This window comes from Stomoxys calcitrans, chromosome 4 (assembly GCF_963082655.1).
Source record: "Stomoxys calcitrans chromosome 4, idStoCalc2.1, whole genome shotgun sequence".
NCBI lineage: Eukaryota > Metazoa > Arthropoda > Insecta > Diptera > Muscidae > Stomoxys > Stomoxys calcitrans.
The window spans coordinates 131283665-131304656 of NC_081555.1; the positions used below are offsets into that span (position 1 = coordinate 131283665).

The 20992-nt window shown below is 39.4% G+C and overlaps 1 protein-coding gene across 1 annotated transcript; it reads right to left on the reverse strand.

The window, feature by feature from the left end:
- Nucleotides 1–5143: 5143 nt before the first annotated feature.
- Nucleotides 5144–19097, reverse strand: LOC106082625 (tryptophan 2,3-dioxygenase). Its single transcript, XM_013245247.2, has 7 exons — nt 18965–19097; nt 11878–12023; nt 11649–11782; nt 11225–11584; nt 10913–11162; nt 5531–5624; nt 5144–5457 (listed from the first exon to the last, which is right to left on the reverse strand). Exons 1-7 carry the CDS (start codon nt 18994–18996, stop codon nt 5349–5351), a joined length of 1125 nt encoding a protein of 374 aa, XP_013100701.1. The 5' UTR covers nt 18997–19097; the 3' UTR covers nt 5144–5348.
- Nucleotides 19098–20992: the final 1895 nt, after the last annotated feature.

Below are 20992 nucleotides of genomic sequence, written 5' to 3' on the forward strand. Positions count from 1 at the left end.
TACGACCAAGAGTGTCGAGATGCTACTGAAGCCACGAATGCGTCACATAGAGCGACCCTCCAATCAGTAGCAACGCGCCAGAGGAAGCAGAGGTATTGGGAGAAAAGGAGAGAGGAGAAATGTCTATTCCGCAGAAAGAGAAAAGAAATGGAATTACATGAGTGTGACCGAATTGAGATGTACAGGAGTCAGAATGAAGTCCGGAAATTCTACCAAAGAATTAAGGATCGAACCGATGGCTTTGGTGCAGGCACATCCTCCTGCAGAGACAAAGAAGGAAATCTGGTAACTGACACATATAACATGCTGAGGATATGGAAATAATATTTTACCCAACTGCTAGCGTCCGACGTTGGCGGCGGAGAGGATACCGCAGAACCAATCAATGATGATGGTATAGAATGTTAACCTCCTGCTCAGAATGAAATCCAAGTAACAGTGATCCGACTGAAAAACAACAAGGCAGCAGGAGCCGACGTGTTACCCACTGAACTATTTAAGACGGAGGCGACACGCTGATAGGCATACTCCACACTACTGACCCAATTGCTTGATGAAGCAGTCCTTGATCCGATGATATAATAGCGCATTGGCAAACCATTACCTACTCCATGGAAAATGCCGCGAAATCCGTATTTGGGTACCGGAAGCCGCCCCCAAGAAACCCATGGTACAACCAAGAGTGTCGAGATTCTACTGAAGCCACGAATGCGGCACATAGAGCGACCCTGCAATCAGTAGCAACGAAGCAGAGGTATCAGGAGAAAAGGAGAGAGGAGAAACGTCTATTCCGCAGAAAGAAATCTGGTAACTGACACAGATAACATGCTGAGGATATAGAAAGACCATTTTAACCAACTGCTAGTATCCGACGATTGTGGCGAAGAATATACCACAGAACCAATCCCTGAAGGTTGTATAGAATTTTTACCTCCTAGTCAGTGTGAAGTCCAAGTAGCAGTGACCCGTGAAAGCAGACAAGGCAGTGCTTGGAGTGTTTGGGAGACGACGATAGCATAGTTACATATATCAAAATACAACGGCTGCGTTAGCTAGGTCATGTTGTTAGAATGGATGGAGAAGCTCCAACAAAGAACTCTTTTGAATGCAAAAACGGTGGTACACGCAAACTGGGAGACCAAAAGCCCGATGAAAAGATCAAGTGGTGGGAGATTTCTCGAAACTTGGTGTCAGAGATTATAAAATGAGCGCAAAATATCGAGGCGCTTGGAACGCTATTCTATGTTCGGCTAGTGGAACAAATGTTCTGTCATAGCCAATGAAAGAAAAGTAAATAAAGGGCTTAACACAACTCAATGTCCCAAATTTCAGCGAAATCGGACAGTAAATGCGCCTATATGGGCCCAAAACCTTAAATCGAGAGATCGATCTATATGCCAGCCGTATCCTAATCTGGACCGATCTGGGCCAAATTGAAAAAGGATGTTAAGTTGCTTAACACAATGCACTATGTCAAATTTCAGCAAAGTCGGATAATAAATGTGGTTTTTATGGGCCTAAGACCTTCAATAGGCTGATCGGAAAAAAAATTATCTGCAAAGAATCAATTCAATATATTTATTTTTTAAGAATGTCGCGTGATTTCAACAAACAGACAGACGTACAGCCGGACGGACAGCCAGATCGTCTTAGATTTTTACGACGATCAAGAATATATATACTTTATAGGGTCGAAAATATGTATTTCGATATGTTGCAAACTAAATGACAAAATTAAAATACCCCCATCCTTCGGTAGTAGTTATAAAAAACCTATCCAATCAATGTAATCGGCAGAAGTCCAACATGGCAACGCTAATTTAAATTCTGTGCTCTTCCTGTTGTTCGTTATATATAAGCACACAATGCTCATTGCGAGCTGCGGTACTGTGTGTGTGTGACTGTGTTTATATGCCACAGCGCGAACAGCCGTGAACGACGACCATATGTTAGTGTTCTGTTTTAGTTTTCTTTCAATTTGTTTCCTTCGTTCAACCGACATTTCTTCATAACAGTGTGTGTGTGTGGTTTGTTGGGACATAGCATCGCTTACATGTTGCCTCACGAGAGTGAATTCGCATCATTGGCATTTTCAAACACTACTGCACCACAACATGTTTGATGTTGAGTCAACCGTTCAGTCGAAATTCATTGCGGTTAGTTCTATGCCTCGTTTTCAGTGGCATTTTACACTTTAAGAGAGGGGAGAGCTTTTTCACAGCTCTGCAACTCTTTGTGATGGTGATAAGAGGCCTGCGGGACGTATACGTTTGTTGTTAATGCTAAAGTTAATGTTATTCATGCCAACCGGTGGTCTGTTAAAGTTATCGCAAACGATAACATTGCGATAGCATTGGATTACAATTCTTTGTGACGTTAATCGATAGCAGACTTAAGATGACTGTTAAAAATTGAAAAGGTGTGACAAAATTGAAATTTAAAAACGTAAAATACTTTTACTTACTTTACTTTAATTGGCTATGACAGAATATTTGTTCCACTAGCCGAACGTAGAATAGCGTTCCAAGCGCCTCGATCGTCTGCGCTCATTCTAAAATCTCGAACATTAAGTTTTGAGATGTCTCCCACAACTTGATCTTTCGTAAAATACTACATTGTATTTACCTAAAACTTTTGTTTCTTCAAATCAAGTTTCGAAAAATATTTTATTATAATTGCGGGAGGAGCTCTCACCCAAAAACAGATATATGAATCGATTGTGACGATCTCGCGCTCGAAGGAAGGGTTTTTGAAGGTAATCGTAAACTCGGAGGTGACTAAAAAACAAATCTGGATGTTATCTAGAAAAACTATAATTATCCAATTCAAAGTCTCACGTTTTCTCAACGGAACGATCTGTCAAGGTGAAATACGGCAAAACTCCACTTAATAGGCGCACCTCCGATTTCGCTGAAATTTGGTATGTAGATATGGGTTGACAGAACACGCATCTAAAGTCTTTTTTGGGGCAAAGGTCCGTGGAGAGGTTAGCATGTCCGCTTGTGACGCTAAACGCCTGAGCTCGAATCCTAGCGAGAACATCAGAAAATATTTTCAGCGATTCTTATCCCTTCCTAATGTTGGCGACATTTGTGAGGTACTTTGAATTTGAAATCTTTTGGTGTGATATGTGTATTGCCTAGGTTGGAGCACATCTGAGAGGGAGTTTTTCACCCCCGGGGATCCATGCGCCTTTGCCCCAAAAAAGGGAATTCAGATTCGTATTCGTGAGGTCAACCCGAAATGACAAACCATATTTCAGCGAAATTGGAGGTGCTCCCTTATAAAGTGAATTTTTCACCATAAGGCAAAAATTTGACTAATAGATGAAGTTCCCCATAAGAAACTTTTACAATGCCTCTGTAGATTATTCTGGATGTACAAAAAACAGACCTCTAAGTCAAGTAAGAGGCAGCCACTGCGGCTTTGAGACTTGAGGCGATAGGAAAATAGATATATGGTAGAAGCAGTCCCCAAGATAACCGGGGAGACGAATACCTGAGATGACACTTAAGTTCGAATGCGCTTTACTATATTGTAAAAATCTTTACGAATAAGTAAAGATTTTTAAAGTGTAAAGGGAATATTAGGTGTGAGAGCGAGATAAACACCTACCATTCACATAATAGTAAAATCTGCCTCGTTTGGGTGACAGACTATAGCTAGCAGTAAACTTGACAGAAGATTGACATCAATAGACTTAAGAAAAGCGAATCCCTTTAAGACGGCGTACTGGGGCACAGTGAATAATAAGTATAAGCGTGCTAAGTTCGGCCGGGCCGAATCTTATATACCCTCCACCATAGATCGCGTTTGTCAAGTTTTTTCACCGACATCTCTCTATAGGCAAACAATGGATAATAAATAAGAATTGCTATGCTATTTGAGCTATACCAAGTTATGAACCGATTGGAGCCATACTTGTTTTGGCTGTTGGCGACCAAAGTGGAATTCATTGTGCAAAATTTCAGAGAAATCGGATAAGAATTGCCTCCTAAAGAGGGTTAAGCAATAAATTCGGAAGATCGATTTATATGCGAGCTATATCAGGGTGCGAACCGATTTACACCACACTTAGCACAGTTGTTGGAAGTCAAAACAAACCACCTCATGCAAAATTTCAGCCACATCGGTTAATAACTGCGCCCTCTGGCGGCTTTATTAGGTAATGGACAGATTTGGGTTGTTGATGGTCAAACCAAAACACTTCATGCAAATTTTCAGGGAAGTCAGATAGTAACTATGCCCTCTAGAGGCTCGAGAATTCAAGATCTGAAATCGGTTTATATGGGAGCTATATCAGTTTATCAACCGATTTGAAACATACTTGGAGCAGTTGTTAGTAGTTAAATATCAGTCAAATCGAAAAATAATTGCGCCCTCTAGCGCCTAGTTTTACCACTTCGAACGTTAGCGTGCTTTCGACAGATTGACGGACGGACATGGCTAGTTTTACTAAAAATGTCATGACGATGAAGAATCGATTTATACACTATTTTGGGGTCTTAGACGAATATTTCCAGGTGTTACAAATGGAATGACGAAATTAGTATACCCCCATCCTATAAAAAGGGTACAAGGGTAAACCCCCCAGGGTATAAAAAGAAAAAGATCAGTACAGCCTTCAGCAAATAAGGAAAGGCAAAAGTCTAGCGGAACCGAATGTGTAACACCTTACACCATCAATTCCTCCTACTACTACGGGGCTGCAATATAAATTTCAGGCCTTATAATAAAATTTCAAATCTTTAGAAGATTGTAAAACAATCAGTTATGTAGTTTTAAAGTTATAAAGACTTTACAGTTACAAATAAAATTATAAAATAGTTTTGGCCAGAAAAACAGAGGGTTGAGATAATAGTGCATTGTGAACAACATAAATGATGGTCGTACGTCGAAACGTTCTTAGTACAATTATGCTAGAAAATGTCAAACTTTCCAATAAAAATGTCAGATTGCACCTGGCAACACTTAGTGTGGCTTCGGCCAGAAACTTATATCGCAGCCGTCGTATAATCATAGTAGGGCACATTGAATAAAAGATATGCGAGGACTGCTGTATAAGTTTCTGACCTACGCCACCCTAAGAGCTGGACATAAGGACATTAAACTTTTATGACATTAAAACTCTTAAAGACATAAAAACTTTTATGAAGTTTATTTTGAATCCTTTTCTCCAAAATTTTTTTTTAAAACATTTTAAATTTGTAAAAAAATATTTTTCTTCATTCTTGAGCAAATTATGTTTGTTTTTTTATTTTTACCATTTTTTTAATTATTACATTGTTGGGATTATTTTTTCTGAATTCGTTTGTGTTTTTGGACCTTGTTCCATATCATTGGCTTATTTAGTTAATTAAAGCACGTCTTATGGAATCATCCAGTGGTGGTATGGCTTCGCGTGGTATCAAGAAGGTAGACAAGTTGAATAAATCCAAGAAAACCTTATAGCGATCACTGCAATTAAATAAAATTTTAAAAAGACTTAAGTTATGGTACTAGGTTTAGATTTTTATTTGATAACAATTACCTTAGGGTGGATCTCAAGTATTGATAGCCCGAAGAGCCACCGGTACCCAATTGTTGGGAGCCAATCATACGTTGAACCATAATGACGTGGTTATCTAGAAAATACCGAATGTTTTTTATGAAATTAAAAAAAAAAAAATAAAATAATATTTAATTTTAATGAATATTTTTTTTTTTAATTTTGTGTCACATAATTTTAATATTAAGGAAATGCTGCGAAACAAACTCTTTGGGCGTCGTTAAATTTTTTGATTTGTTGTAAAGTTAAAGTGGCGGTACATAGATAATTCCCATAAGTAGACATTTTTTAAGGGTTTTCTTCCAGAGAATGCCTCATATATTGTTGGTCATTGTAATAATCTAGCCAAGCCCGTCGGTCTGTCTGTTGCAGTCACGATTATGTCTTTAAATAAAAAAAAACATTTTAAGTTGAACCTTTGCACGTTGAACCTAAACACGTACGTGTTTAACCATAGGCAGGTTAAATTCGTAGATGACTTAGGCCTATCTGCTGATTTAATGTCTTAAGCTCATAAATGGAGGCCATAGTAGCGCAGAGATAAGCATGTCCGTCTATGATGCTGGACTGGCCTGTATACCAATACAGGCAAGAACATTAGAAAAGTATGTCAGCGGTGGTTATGTCCTCCCTATACTGGCAATATTTGTGAGGTACCATGCTTCCATGTTAAAACTTTTCCCCAAAGAGGAGTCGCACTGCGGCATGCCATTCGGGCTCGGTTAGAAAGAGAAGATCCTTTATAAATTCGCTTAAACTTGAATCTCTCTCCACCATAGGATATCCGCCCGTTCTGCCTTTTCAGAATGAGCTGAGATAAAAACTACGTTGTACATCGTCATAAAATCGAAAAAACTAATAAAAAATAAATGGGTAGGGCTGAAGTGTTACTGAGATCATATGCAGATCGCGTGCTAAAATTTCCAGAATGTAGGAAGTCCGGGCCCCTCATGGCAGGTTAGAATTGGGTCCACAATATAACTTTTGGTTTAGGAGATATTCGATTTTTAATTTTTATTATTGTGATTTTGCCCGAGACTGCGATTTACGAAGGCATTAGTTTGCGATTTACGAAGGCATTAGTGGTTCGATTTTCAGTTTTATACCCTCCGCCATAGGATGGGGGTATTCGAATTTCGTCATTCTGTTTGTAACAAATTGAAATATTCGTCTATGATGACATAAATGATATAAACATATTCCCGATCATGATGACATTTTAAGTCGATCTAGCCATGGCCGTCCGTCCGTCTGTCGATAGTACGTTACCTTTCGAAGGAGCAAAGCTAGATGCAAATTTGCACAGTTGCCTCTTATTAATGTTAGTCGGTTGAAATTGTAAATGGGTCAAATTGGTCCACGTTTAGGTATAACTCCCGTATAAACCGAACTCGCAAATATACATCTTGAACTTCTGAGGTTGCAATTCTTAATCTATTTGGCTGAAATTTCGCACGATGACCTTTTTATGTCCTCCAAAAGATGTACTAACTATGCTTAGAGGCGCCCTCTTGAGGCTCAAGAAGTATATACTGGAGATCGCTTTGTATACGAGCTATATCAGGTTTTGGACCGATTCAAACCATAGTAAGTACGACTTTTGGAGGTCATAAAAAATCATCGTGTAAAATTTCAACCATATATGTTAAGCATTGCGTCCCCTAAAGGCTAAAGATGTATAACGTGGACCAATTTGGGTTATTTACAATCCCAGCCGACCTACATTTATGAGAATATATATAAAATTCTTATCCGATTAAGCTTAAGTTTTCCCGATGACTTTTTATTTGACCTCCATCAGAAATATCTATTTCCCACCCTATAAAGTATATATATTCATGATCGTCGTAAAAATCTATCACGATCTAGTCATGTAAGTCTTGATTAATAAAGGCGCATGTATTGTCCGATTTCGCTGATATTGAGCACAGTGAATGGTGCTAGGCCCCTCCATATCCTTCTTGAAGACGGCCCAGATCGGTCCAGATTTGAATATATCTCTCGATTTAAGGTCTTGGCCCCACAAATGGCGTATTTGTTATCCGATTTCTCTGAAATTTGACACAGTGACTTATGTTAGGCTTTTCAGGTTCAGATCGGTCTATATTTAGTTATGGCTACCAAAAAGGCAAATATTTTGTTCTACAAAATTGAACTGTAACTTTTGCTTATTAGACCACTCGGCGTTCGTGCCGAATTTGGTCCATTTGGTCGGACCATATTTCGATATAGCTGCTATGGGGACATAAATTATGAATTTTTCATCGGATTATGATGGAAGGTGGTTTACACAAAGTTCGGCCAGACCGAACTTGATGCCTTTTTACTTGTTTTGTTTTATTTATAGCGTAATGGACGCAGCAAAATACAAACAAGTAAAAGCGTGCTAAGTTCGGCCGAGCTGAATCTTTCGTACCCACCGGCATGGCTTTCTCTAAAAACGTACCCTTATAACGGATTGGGAATTTGAACAATTTTGGTCTCAAGAAGTCATATCGGGTTATCGGTACTTAGGGAGGCCTATATCTCCATATTAACCCAGCTTGGCACTGATGTTGTAAGTCATAAGATAGGGGTTTAGGCCCAAATTTCAGCCAAATCATATTAAAGGAGAGTAGAATGCGAATATGGTCTTAAAATTTGAGTCTAAGTACCCATCCGGCCGCCCCAACCCGAAAACTACCCCAAGCAGACATATTGGACTTCAAGTTGATATGGGACTCAAATGAAAGGTATTCGGGAGTAGATTACGGATATGACAAACAAAAATTAAGTTGATGTAATGGGAGGTGTCTCCACTCCCAAAAACCCCATAAAGCATATTAGCCGATCATTGCTATATGGGACTCAAATGAAAGCAATTTGGGAGTAGATTACGAAAATGACACCAAAATTATTGTTAAGTTTATTTTGGTGGCGCTTAACCTCCTTAAAACACCTCAAATAGGTTATTTGACCCATCATGACCATATGAGATTCAAATGAAAGGTATTTGAGAGTAGAAAAAGAATCCACTTTTGGGGACCAGTGTTCGTGAGTAAGGCCCAAAGCACATATATCCCGAACATATCAATTTGTGGCTCAAATGAGATGTTTCGGGAGTAAAGATGAATTTGATAACTATTTTTAGGGCAAAGTAGCGGCCCCAAAATGTCCTCTAATCCGCACATATTTATCGACCATGGCAATTGTGGGCTTATATGAAAGGTATTTGGTAGTAGAGCACGAACTTGACATCCATATTTGGGCGAAATGTCTGAGGTACCATTCCATCCTCAAAAAGCACTCCCTGTCAAATGGATACATTGACCAATCACAACAATATAGGGCAGAAATGAATCAGGAATGAAACAACTGTCTGGGTGGCCACCTCACCCCCAAAATACACCCCAAAGGAGTCCAAAGAAAGGTATAAGGGAGTATAACAAAAATTTGCCCATAAACATTTCATTAACAGGGGCCAACTTATCACATGTCAATGAGTCCTGGACCAATTATAAAGGACCTCCTTTTTACATATTTTCTTTGCATGACATAGTACCTCACAAATGTCGCTTACATAAGGAGGGGATAATCACCATTTAAATTTTTCAATACTGTCGCCAGGATTTGAATTCACGCGTTTAGCATCATTGGCGGACTTGTTTACCTCTTCGCTTCAATGACACGAATTCGATATTCACATTCTGGGCGAAATATCCCCATCTTAAAACTCTATCAAAACAGAAATTATGTACCGACCACTGGAATATAGGGCTCAAATAAAAAATATAAGAGCGTTAAGAAGGTAGTGAACATTGTTCAGTCCGGATCATATGTGATCACATGTGAGTTTTATTATACTCCTCGACATAAGTGTCGGGTATGATCCATATTTGGATCAATATACTTTGAAGACTGATAGCCTGATTCAAAGTATTAGGCCCTCAAGAGAGAGGCACATGTATTACGCGATGTAGCTGAAATTAAGAACAGTGAGTTGGGTCTCTACATCTCTGCCAAGTGTGGACTATACTTCGATAAAGCTGTCATATAAACATAAGGGTGATGACTTTTTTACAACCTCATATCTCTGTTTCATATTTTGATGATCGGATTTTTTTTTTGCGTTGGAAAAAGAGACCCAGAGATCACCACACACAACAACCACTTTGGGACGCGTTTCGTCATTTGGTTTGAATAACTCCTCGGCTATTTTTGGTGTGAAGACTTTTGGGAAAGGAATAGCTACAAGAAAGGGTTGTCGAAGAGGCGCTATAAAGGCGATATAAATACAACTTGCCCACGTACGGCCCTTGAAGCCTTCACACCTAATATGGCCGATGAGTTATTCTAACCAAATGACGAAACGCGTCACATGTGATCTCTGGCTTTCCTTTTCCATTGCAAAAAAATCTCCGATCATTGAGTTCGTCTCGAAAGAGAAACAAATGAAAATTGTAAAATTAAAATGATGTTCGCCCTAAGAGGCAAAAAAACTTGAAAAACAAAGTTTTGTTTTTTACTGCAGCGCTCGTTGTCTTTTAGAAGTTTTGTTAGTTTTGCACAAAAGGCTTCATGTATGCGGAAGTTCAATTCAATGGGACTTAAGCTCTATAGTAATTATATCGATCCTCATTCTCCTTCTTTGATAGTGGACTTAAGAAATTTGAAGCGTCCATTGACATGGTTTTTTTGGGGTATGTGACTCGGTACACTTAATGGTCCATTGCCAAATTGACCCTTCTCGATGGTGCTTGAAACTGGGCTAGGTTCTTTGTCCAGGTTTTCTCGTTCTTCTTCATGTTCAAAGAACTCTTCTTGAATCATATGTTGTATTGTGTTCAATGACTTGAATGGAAAATGCCTTGCCTTTATTCAGGTTTGTCTCAACTTGTTGTATGATACAAATCGATCAATGAACACCTATTTATACTACGCATTTTCCAATGGGAGTATCTTATTTACGGTGGCTTTTTACCTGAGTTAGCAAGTGTACATTACAAATTTGTCAAAATATGCAAATTCTTGACCCGTCATAAATGTAGTTTCTGTAACAAAATCATCCCCAACAGGTAGCCAACGGGAAAACATAGTTCAATAAAAAAATTCACTTTCCTTTTCCTTTGCCATTGTTCCTTAATGGAATGTTCACACATGTATCGATATATATTGATCAGATCGGACCATTTTTGGATATATCTACCATGAAGACTGATCCCTGATACAAAGTCTTAGGCCTTTAAAAGGCGCATCTACCACCCAATTTCGCTAAAATTAATGAGTTTCAACTTTCTGTAACAATTCGTTTTCCTATTTGCTCTACCTTCCATTCATCCATGCATCTTTGCTTTTTCTGTCCTTTTCGTTCGTCTGTCTACTTACATCTCCATTTGGTGATCAATGAGTCAATATCCATCAATAGAGTCAACAATTGATGTGGTTGACTGAAGCGAGGTTCATCACGATAGAAAGTGATCATAATCGCGCCTTGCAAAGCTTTGTGACTAAAACGGCGATCACCACGTGAGACCATGGCTTCATGAATGGCTGGATCAAAAATGCTGCGATAAACCTCACGACGTTTTTCAATATCCATAAGGCGATAATTTTTGGCATTTTCCACTTGTTCACTCTAAAAAACGAAAACGAGACAGTGGTTTAGATTTGTTTTTAATTTCTTTGTAACACCCTTACCATGGCACTCTTCACTTGATCTTGCAAAAACTTATCAACGCTGACTTGAAATTTATGCCAGAAATTAAAGCCTGTCTCTTCCAAACCTGGAGTTCGTTCCAACCATTTCTCTATCAATTCCAAGAGAGATGGTTCAGATTCCGATTCGATGATGGCATTTATCGATGCTGTATTATTTCCAAAAGCTTCGGAATATTTTTGATTATATTTAACACGATGTTCCGATTTAACACCCAACTTATTCTCGATCAAACGAAATTGTAAACTTTGAAATCCTGAGGCTGGGGACAGATTATTGCGGAAGTCCATGAAATCCAAGGGGGTCATAGTTTCCAGAATCGGCACTTGATCGACCAAGAGCTTAAACAATATGACATATTTTTTAAGTTTTAACATTTTAGAAGGTTTTTTAAAGAACACATACCTTCAGTATCATGACCACTCTATTGAGGCGTTTCAATATCTCCAATGTTTTGGTTTCTTCAATTATTTCACTATTCAACATTTCTCGTATGGAATCGAATTCGAAAATGATTTGCTTAAACCAAAGTTCATAGGCTGAAGAAAAGAACAAAAGAAAATTAAGAAGAAGAATAAAAAGGGAAATTGTGATATTCATTTTTATCACAAAGAGTTTTTTGTTATTAATTTACCTTGGTGAGTGATTATAAACAAATGTTCATCGTGCACATTTGAAGACATGCACTGGGCACTAAGGAGATTGTCTAGCATCAAATATTCGCCATAAATTTTTCCCACTTCTGTATTAAGCGGCACGGCTTTGTCATCGTGTTCTGCTCTATAGAAGAAGAGAAAAAAAAAGAAAATTAAATTACAATTCATAGTCAACTGAGCGAATTTTAAGAGGCTCCGTTAGAAAGACCGTTTTAATAACATTATGATCTATAAATTTATGAGATGAACATTTCGACGTCCCACAGTGGGAGAAAATTGAAAAAAACTGTTAAAAAATATGCCGTGTGAGAACGGGAAGAGATATGTCTTTGAAATGGTTAGAGATCATTTGCAAAATTTCAAGGCCCTAGATTGTCTGGGCGCCTTTTGGAAGACTCCTAAAGTTGGGTTATTTCGAAAAATTTTTTGGGTTGCCAACATTTTTTTACTGGATAGTACTCGAAAATCCCTACAACAAAGTCCGCTTGAGGTCTACAATATCTACACTGGTATCGGAGATATTCGACTTTAATTTTTATTCTGTGCACTTTTGACCGAGATCCGCTTCGTATTTTGCAAAGCCATATGTGGTTCGTATAATAATTGCGCCTTTTTAGAGGCTCAAGAATTCAAAACGGGAGGCAGCTATATCAGTTTATGGACTTATTTGAACCATACTTATTAAGCCCGCTGGAAACCATAGCAAAATTAGTATACCCCCATCCCATAGTGGAGTGTATAAAAAGAATTTCAAATAACCGTTTTGTAATAAATTGGTTAAATAAAAAATGTTAACTTCATACACGGGAGGAAACTTCCCTTACATCACAATTACCAGGCATACGTACCTATGCACTTTTAATGGCATAATACAAAGCTCTACCTAACACAAGGTCAAAATGTTAATTATTTTGTTTGTGACAATACGTTATCAATACACCAAAACAAAACAGTAAGGAAATTTAAAAGTCGGGCGGCGTCGATTGTATAATAGCTTGAACCTATGCTATACATGTAAATTGGGCATTAGCAATATATAAACTCTATATCTTTTCTGCAGTGGTTTTGATGGTAATAATTTCAGGAAAATCAGTGACAAATTGTAAAAACTTCGGCTTAACAAGTGCAAATAGAGCGATATGTGTATGTTAGATCTATATATTAATCTGACAGATATGGCACATAGCTCTGTATTACTTTACTTTTACTTTAATTGGTTATGACAGAACATTTGTTTCACTAGCCGAGCGTAGGCTAGCGTTCCAAGAGCCTCGATCTTCTGATCTCATTCTAAAATCTGTGACACCAAGTTTCGAGGTGTTTCCCAGCACTTGATCTTTCCATAGGGCTTTTGGTCTTCCCGGTTTGCGTGTACCACCGTGTTTGCCTTCAAAAGACTTCTTTGCTAAAGCTGCTTCATCCATTCTGGGAACATGACTTAGCCAACGCAGTCGTGACTACAGTTCATACAGCTCGTGGTTCATACGTCGCCTATATTCTCCATTAACGCATACTGGTCCATATATTTTATGAAGAATCTTTCTCTCAACTATTCCAAGCACTGCCTCATCTGTTTTCACAAGTACCCATGCTTCAGAACCTTATAACAGCACAGGTAGTATCAGTGTCTTGTAAAGTGTAATCTTCGTCTGTCGAGAGATGGCCTTGTTTCTAAACTGCTTACTTAGTCCAAAGTAGCATCTGTTTGCTAATACAATTCTTCGCTTTATCTCAAAACTGTTACCATTCGTTTCGGTTACGGCGGTGCCGAGGTAGATAAAGTTACTGACTATCTTAAAGTTGTGATTCTCAAATTTCTCCATTTTCTTTATCTGCTCCATTTCCATTTCGTCTTATCACCATTTACTGCCAGACCCATTTTCACTGACTCTCTTTCGATTCTTTCAAAGGCTGCAGTTACTACTTCCGGTGACCGACCTATGATATCGATGTCGTCGGCATAGGCGAGTAGCATGTGCTCTTTTGTGATTGGTGTGCCATATCTATTCACATCTGCATCTCGTATTATCTTCTCCAGTAGGATATTAAAGAGATCACACGATAGGCTGTCTCCTTGTCTGAAACCTCGTTTGGTATTAAATGGTTCGGAGAGATACTTTCCTATTCTTATTAATTTTACAGGGATACCAAACTCACACATGGCTTGAAATACCTTTGAACGTAAAGGTGTATCGAAAGTGGCTTCGTAGTCAACAAAGAGACGGTAGGTGTTGATTTGTCCTTCTCGGGTCTTTTCCAGGATTTGGCGCAGTGTGAATATCTGGTCTAGGGTGGATTTACAAGGTCTAAAGCCGCATTGATAGGGCCCAATTATCTCATTGACTTTAGATTTGAATCTTTCACACAGTACACATGAGAGTATCTTGTATACGATTGGGAGGAGACTTATTTCCCTGTAGATGACACATTCCGTCTTGTCTCCTTTTTTGTCTACGGGACATAGTATGCTGAGGTTCCAATCATCGGGTTTGCGTTCTTCTAGCCAGATAAGCTGATGTCTACGCCTTATCAGCGTGTCTTCTCCGGTCTTAAATAGTTCAGTGGGTAAACCGTCGGCTCCTGCTGCCTTGTTGTTCTTTGTAGAGTCACTGCTACTTGAACCTCATTCTGAGTAGGAGGTAAACATTCTATACCATCATCATTGATTGGTCCTGCGGTATCCTCTTTGCCGCCAACGTCGGAGACTAGCAATTGGGTAAAATGTTCTTTCCATATCTTCAGCATGTTATATGTGTCAGTTACCAGATTCCCTTCTTTGTCTATGCAGGAGGATGTGCCTGCACCAAAGCCATCGGTATGATGTTTAATTCTTTGGTAGAATTTCCGGACTTCATTCTGACTCCTGTACATCTCAATCCGCTTACACTCACGACTTTCCATTTCCTTTTTCTTTCTGCGGAATAGACGTTTCTCCCGATACTTCTCCTTCATCTGGCGCGTTGCTACCGATTGTAGGGTTACTCTATATGCCACATTCTTGCCATGATACGACACTCTTGGTCGTATCTGATTGTTCTTGATTGTTTCCATTCCACTCCCTTAAGTTGGTTCATGGCTGGTATCGCGAACCCACCTTAATGCCGGTATCTGTTAGAAGCGAAAGCCGGGCAATGACTTAGGAAATGCTCCAACGTCTCATCATCTTCCCCGCATGCCCTACACATGCTATCACTTGCTGCACCGATTTTACATAAGTGAGCTCGTAGTCCTATGTGTCCCGTCATGATACCAATAGCTATACTGACCTCCTTCTTGCTTTCTTTCAGTAATTGCCTCGTCTTCTCACGATCTGGATCCCCCCATAGGATTTTCGTCGTCCTACCGATCGTTTCGCTGTTCCACAATGTTGCATGCGCATTCGTCGCCCACTCCCTTAACTCGGACTGCGTCGACCCAAAAGGCGTCGGGTTAACCAAGTTTATTGACGACAGTCCTCTGGCCTTCACCGCCAAATCTTCTGCCCTTTTATTCCCCTTACTTCGTTATGGCCCGGCACCCAAACGATGCGGATTTTGCCATCCTCAGAAAAGGCCTTATCTCCTTCTTACACTGCAAGACTGTTCGTGACCTTACCTGGTTGTTATTGCCCTTATGGCCATTTTACGGTCGGTAAAGAAGTTCAGACTCGACGTCCTCTTGTTAGCACCACACCACTTCACGCATTCCGTGATCGCTCGAATCTCCGCCTGCAGGACCGTATTATGGTCAGGCAGTCTAAAACAGATCTCAGTCGCTGGGTTCTCAATGTAAATTCCCAGGCCTACTCTGTCCTCTAGCCTTGATCCATCCGTGTAACATGACCTTCCAGATGGCAATACTAGGGTTACGTCAATCTAAGACTGTGTCGCTGGCAGCAGTGCCTCGCACTCGACCTCAAGGTTCATCTCAGGTATCCGATCAGAAACCTTTTTCCTTCCTGGCAGGTTTCCTATCGTCCCCTCAATTATACCGCGATGATATGAGCTGCTCCCATCCTCAATCCATTCTCCTATCGCCCTAAATCTCGTAGCCCCAGTGGCTGCCTTACACTTAATCTGTATATCAAAGAGTCGGATATCTAGAATAGTCTGCAGTGCCGTAGAGGGCGTAGTCCTCATCGCTCCGCCTATGCCAAGACAACAAGTTCTCTGAATCTGTTGTATGGTCCTTGTGTTGCACTTTTTCTCTATAGCAGTCCACCAAACTACTGAGGCGTAAGTAAGTATTGGTCTAATCACGCTTCTGTTCAGCCTGTGGATTATCCACGGATTCAAGCCCCATTTCGAGCCTACGGCCCGTCTACATGGTGCCCAACATCTGTGAGCCTTCTCAGTACGCTCCTAAATGTGATACTTCCAATTCTGTTTTCTATCCAAGATCACACCTAGGTATTTGACCTTGCGAGATATCGAAATCCTTCGTCTTCCTTGTAAACAGGCATATTTCAGTCTTCTCTGGGTTAACATTGAGACCTCTGGATCCAGCTCAGTCATATGCCATATGCAAGACCGTTTCGCCCCTTCTGCATAGCTGGTTCAGATCCTTATTCCTTAGAAGTATTATAACATCGTCTGCGTAGCAGACGGTTTCGAATCCCTCCTCAGTCAGCATCCGAAATAGGTCATTTATGGTGGTCACCCATTGGAGTGATGATAAAATGCCCACCTGTGGCGTACCTTGTGCCACTTTCTCCCTTACATTTATTCCATGGGGCACATAATTTATCTACCTGTTCCTTAGCATATGATTTATCCTGTCTCTAATGATCGAGTCCACCGGGTACTGGTCTAAGGATTGGATCAGTTTTTCGGTCCGTACATTGTTAAAAACCCCCTCAATGTCAATCTTCTATTTTATGCAAACCTCGTGTAGGGCAGTCTTCCCCAACCTTCCCTTGACATAGGCATGCTGTTTGTATTTGAGCGGTTCGTTGGATATCCTACTCTTTATCAAAGCTGAACTAATCTCGTTCTACTTTCTCACTTTTTATACCCACCACATAGGGGGTATACTTATCTAGTCATTCCGTTTGTAACACCTCATAGTATTGATCTGCTACCCCATAGTATATATAAATTCTTGATCGTCTCAACATTCTGAGTGGATCTAGCCATGTTTCTCCTTCCGTCCCTCCGTCTGTCGAAATCTCAATAGCTATTGAAGGAGTAAAGCTAGCCTCTTGAGATTTTGCACAGATAGTTTTTATTGGTGTGGTTCGTTGGGGGCTTCCAAATGTTGTTGTTGTTGTAGCCACATTTTCATTGTCAAGCTCCTGTATGTGAGCAATCTCGTTCGGGTCCAAAGGACCGACCGCCACTAGAACAGGGTGGCCATTGGTTATTTAAATGAGCCAATAACTCGCTTTGACATATCGAGCATCATCAGGACCGGTGGCGCCCAGCCTCTCACTGAGACTCTCTGCTCGATATCGCAAATTGTCCGCTACTACATGCAGCTACTACACTATCTGCGAACTGTGGACTCGCCCGGTAGCTCGCAGCTAAACTTCTCGTGACAGCTATGAACACCACACAGGTCGGACCTCAAAATTCCAGTGTGTGTGGTACTCACACCAAATGGGCCATATCGGTTCAGATTTGGTTTTAGCTCCCATATAAAGTGGCCCTTTGGCTTGACTTCTTGAGCTACTAGAAACCGCAATTTTTTTCAGATTGGACTAAAATTTTGCACGTAGTGTTCGGTTACGACTTCCAACACTTGTGCAAAGTATGGTTCAAACCGGTTAGCTCCCATTTAAACCGATCTTGCGGTTTGACATCTTGGAACTCAGAAGGCGTTCTGACGTGTCTAACATTTTGCACGTAGTGTTCTGTTACGACTTCCAACAACCGTGCAAAGTATGGTTGAAATCGGTCTATAACGTGCCATAGATCTCGCTCCCCTGAAAGCCAATTCTTATCCGATTTGGCTGAAATTTTGCACATGCCGTTTTGGTACGACTTCCCACAAGTATTATTTTAATTAGTCTATAATATGATATAGCTGCCATATAAACCGATCTCCTGATTTGACTTCTTGAGCCCTAGACGATGCAACAACTATGGCAATTAAGGTTCAAATCCGTCTATAACCTGATATAGCCGCCATATAAATCGATCTCCCGATTAGAATTCTTTAGCTTCTAGACTTTCGTCCGTTTTGGCTGTAGTTTTTCATGCAGTATTATGTTATGACTTCCAACAATCGTGCCAAGTACCGTTCATATCGGTCTATAACCTGATATAGCTCCCATATAAATCGATCTCCCGATTTCGCCGCTTGAGTCTTTGTAAGCCGCAATTTTTTTTCAAATTTGTCAAAAGTTTTGCACGTGTTGTTCTATAACGACTTCTAAAACTTGTGCTACGCACGGTTCAAATCGGTTTTTAACCTGGTACAGCTCCAATATAAACCGCCGATCTCTCGATTATCTTTGTTTAGTTCCTAGAAGCTTTAATTTTTGCCTGATTTCTACACAATTTATTTCATGTAAGGTTAACAAATTCAATGGTGGTGGGTTCCAAACATACGGCCCGGCCGAACTTGACATATTTCGACCTTTTAAATTTTTGGTGTGAAGATAGGAACTTATATGGATTTCTCGATTGTTTTTGTTTATTTGTTTATTTATTTTATATTTTTTTTTTCTTTATGGCTTATGATGGTTATCATTAAAGTTTCCGTTTCGCATTATTTCGTTGACCTTTCTGATGGGTATATTCCAATATGGAGATAGATTGTCGTGTCGCATTATTTCGTTGACCCCTCTGGTGGTCATATTCCAATATCGAGATAGATTGTCGTGGTTTAGAAATTTTTAAACAAATATGTATAAACGCAAACACAAAATAACAACTTTTTAAGTCTCATTTCAGCCAAAATTAAGTTTTTGTTTTTTATTTCATAATTTTTTTTAAATGTATATTTTTTAATATTTGTATGTTTAAATAACGAAGAACTAGAAATAACTAGAAATAGAAAAAATTTTATTTATTTATTTTTTTTATTTAATTTTTTTTTAATAATTTTTTTTATTTATTTTTTTTATTGTAGACTAAAACACACCCATTAAACGTTGAGGCGTAGGGACAAGACATTCTTGTAGTTTTTTTTTTTTTGTTTTTTTATTTACGCAATTGACAGTACTCCGAACCGTTGCAAACGTAACCGCCTCGAGTGGAAGATGAATTGAAACTGATTTGATTTTAAAATACAGTTTTGAAAATCAATCTAACAATCTCTTCACATTGTCCATAAACACAAGCAAGCATCAGTAAAATGAGATAGGAATATTGGGTTTGCGTTATCTGTCCAACATTTGAAGTACATGGACGAAGGTAGTTTGGAAAGTCGGTCATGACAATGACAATTGATAATGAATCAATGTTTTTTATCAATAAACAAAAGTATAACACCCTTTAAGTTCGGCGGGCGGAACCATTATGTGAAGATCCTTTGCAATGAGTATCGGTTTTATCATGCTTGTAATGTTTATCAATTTATCCGCTTTATGATACTAACAACGATCAGCTTTTGCTGATGTTTTTTAGACGAGTGAAAGCGGCTTTAGTACTGCCAAAACTTTACACAAAATAGCCAGTTTATGATTGCTAACAAGTAAGAGCGTGTTAAGTTTGGCCGGGCCGAATCTTATGTGTCATACACCATAGATCGCATCTGTCTAGTTCTTTGCGCGGTATCTCTGTAAAGGCAAGAGAGTAATGAATAAGAATTGTTATGCTATTGGAGCTATATCAAGTTATAGTCCGACTCGGACGATAAATTGAATGTTGACCATAGTAGAAGTCATTCTGTAATATTTCAGTCCATTCGGATAAGAATTGCGCCTTATAGGGATTTAAGAAGCAAAATCGTGCGATCGGTTTATATGGGAGCCGTATCAGGCAATAAATTGATTCGGGCCTTATTAGACACATATGTTGAAGGTCATGGGAGAAGCCATTGTACAAAATGTCAGCCAAATTGGATAAGAGATGCGCCCTCTAGCGGCTTAAGATATCAAGAACCCAGATCGGTTTATATGGCAGCTATATTAGGTTATTTACCGATTTAAATTATACTTAGTAGAGTTATTGGACGTCATAATAAAACACCTCATGGAAATTTTCAGCCAAATCGAATGAGAATTGCGCCCTCTAGAGTATTTGAGAGGTTAAGATATCAGATCGGTTTATATGGCAGCTATACCAGGTTATTGACCGATTCGAACCATAATCAGCACAGTTGCTGGAAGTCATAACAAAACACCTCGTCTAAAATGTTAGTCAAATCGGATGAGAATTGCGCCCTCTAGTGGCTCAAGAAGTCAAGATCCAAGATGGGCTTACATGGCAGCTATATTAGGTTATGAACCGATTTGAACCATAGTCATCACAGTTGTTGAAAGTCATAACAAAACACTTCATGCAAAATTTCAGCCAAATCGGATTAGAATTGCGCCCTCTAGAGGCTCAAGAAGTCAAGATCCTAGACGATTTATATGGCAGCTATATCAGGTTATGGACCAATTTAGACCATACTTACCACAGATGTTAAAAGTCACAGCAAAACCCTTTATGGGAAATTTCAGCCAAATCGAATAAGAAATGCGCCCTCTAGCGGCTCAAGAAGTCTAGATCCCAGATCGGTTTATATGGCAACTATATCAGGTTATGGACCAATTTAGACCATACTTAGCACAGATGTTGAAAGTCACAGCAAAACACTTTATGCGAAATTTCAGCCAAATCGAATAAGAATTGCACCCTCTAGCGGCTCAAGAAGTCTAGATCCCAGATCGGTTTATATGGCAGCTATATTAAAACATGGACCGATATATATGGGGTCCCAGGCGGATATTTCGAGGGGTTAGAAACGGAATGACGAAATTACTATACCCCCATCGTATGGTGGAGGGTTTCAAAATAATATCAAATAAAGACAAAAATTTTATTGTCAAAACAAGTAGAAGCGTGATAAGTTCGACCGGGCCAAATCTTGGGAATACACCATTATGGATTCTGCTAAAAATGTATATAAACAAAAATTTTGTTGAAGGGCATAATTTTATTCTCCATACCAAACTTCTGTTAA

Excerpts from the sequence above, each read along its gene's own strand:
- LOC106082625 (XM_013245247.2), bottom strand. The coding sequence starts at position 18,996 with ATGTCTTGTCCCTACGCCTCAACGTTTAATGG. Across the intron at positions 11,585-11,648 it reads GAGTGGTCATGATACTGAAG|CTCTTGGTCGATCAAGTGCC; the intron begins GTATGTGTTCTT and ends ATATTGTTTAAG. Across the intron at positions 5,458-5,530 it reads TACTTGAGATCCACCCTAAG|TGATCGCTATAAGGTTTTCT; the intron begins GTAATTGTTATC and ends ATTTAATTGCAG.